General features: G+C 49.4%; 1 protein-coding gene across 1 annotated transcript in view; it reads left to right on the forward strand.

Annotated features, from left to right (window-relative positions):
* LOC119592881 (protein turtle homolog B-like) overlaps positions 1-336 on the forward strand; it is a gene marked incomplete at its 3' end in the record, with an annotated part of 32,862 nt that overhangs the window by 19,017 nt on the left and 13,509 nt on the right. The window contains 1 exon segment of the mRNA XM_037941775.1: positions 4-163. Within this exon segment, the coding sequence (XP_037797703.1) occupies positions 4-163 (160 nt within the window).

Consider the following 336-nt stretch of genomic DNA (forward strand, 5'->3'; position numbering starts at 1 on the left):
TAGCTCCGAGAGCTGCACCACAACGTGTCTGCGGGCGTGATCATCAGCAACCAGAGTCTCGTCCTGCAGAGGGTGACGCGAGCGGCCACGGGCAACTACTACTGCGTCGCCTCCAACGTTGAGGGTGACGGGAAGTCGAACCCCATCCTTCTGCGTGTTAAGTGTGAGTACGAGATCTAGTGTTGAGTAAGAATTAGTGTGAATTCATGTTCTGGAGGACTACTATAGGGTACAAAGGGTGAATATCCGTAATGTCATTTTCTTTTCCTCATTTTCTCAGGGATAAGGATGAGTATGAGGTTCTCGTGATGTGTGTTCTGTGGAAGTATGTGTTAC

The sequence above is a fragment of the Penaeus monodon genome, chromosome 31 (genome assembly GCF_015228065.2).
Source record: "Penaeus monodon isolate SGIC_2016 chromosome 31, NSTDA_Pmon_1, whole genome shotgun sequence".
NCBI classification, from domain to species: domain Eukaryota; kingdom Metazoa; phylum Arthropoda; class Malacostraca; order Decapoda; family Penaeidae; genus Penaeus; species Penaeus monodon.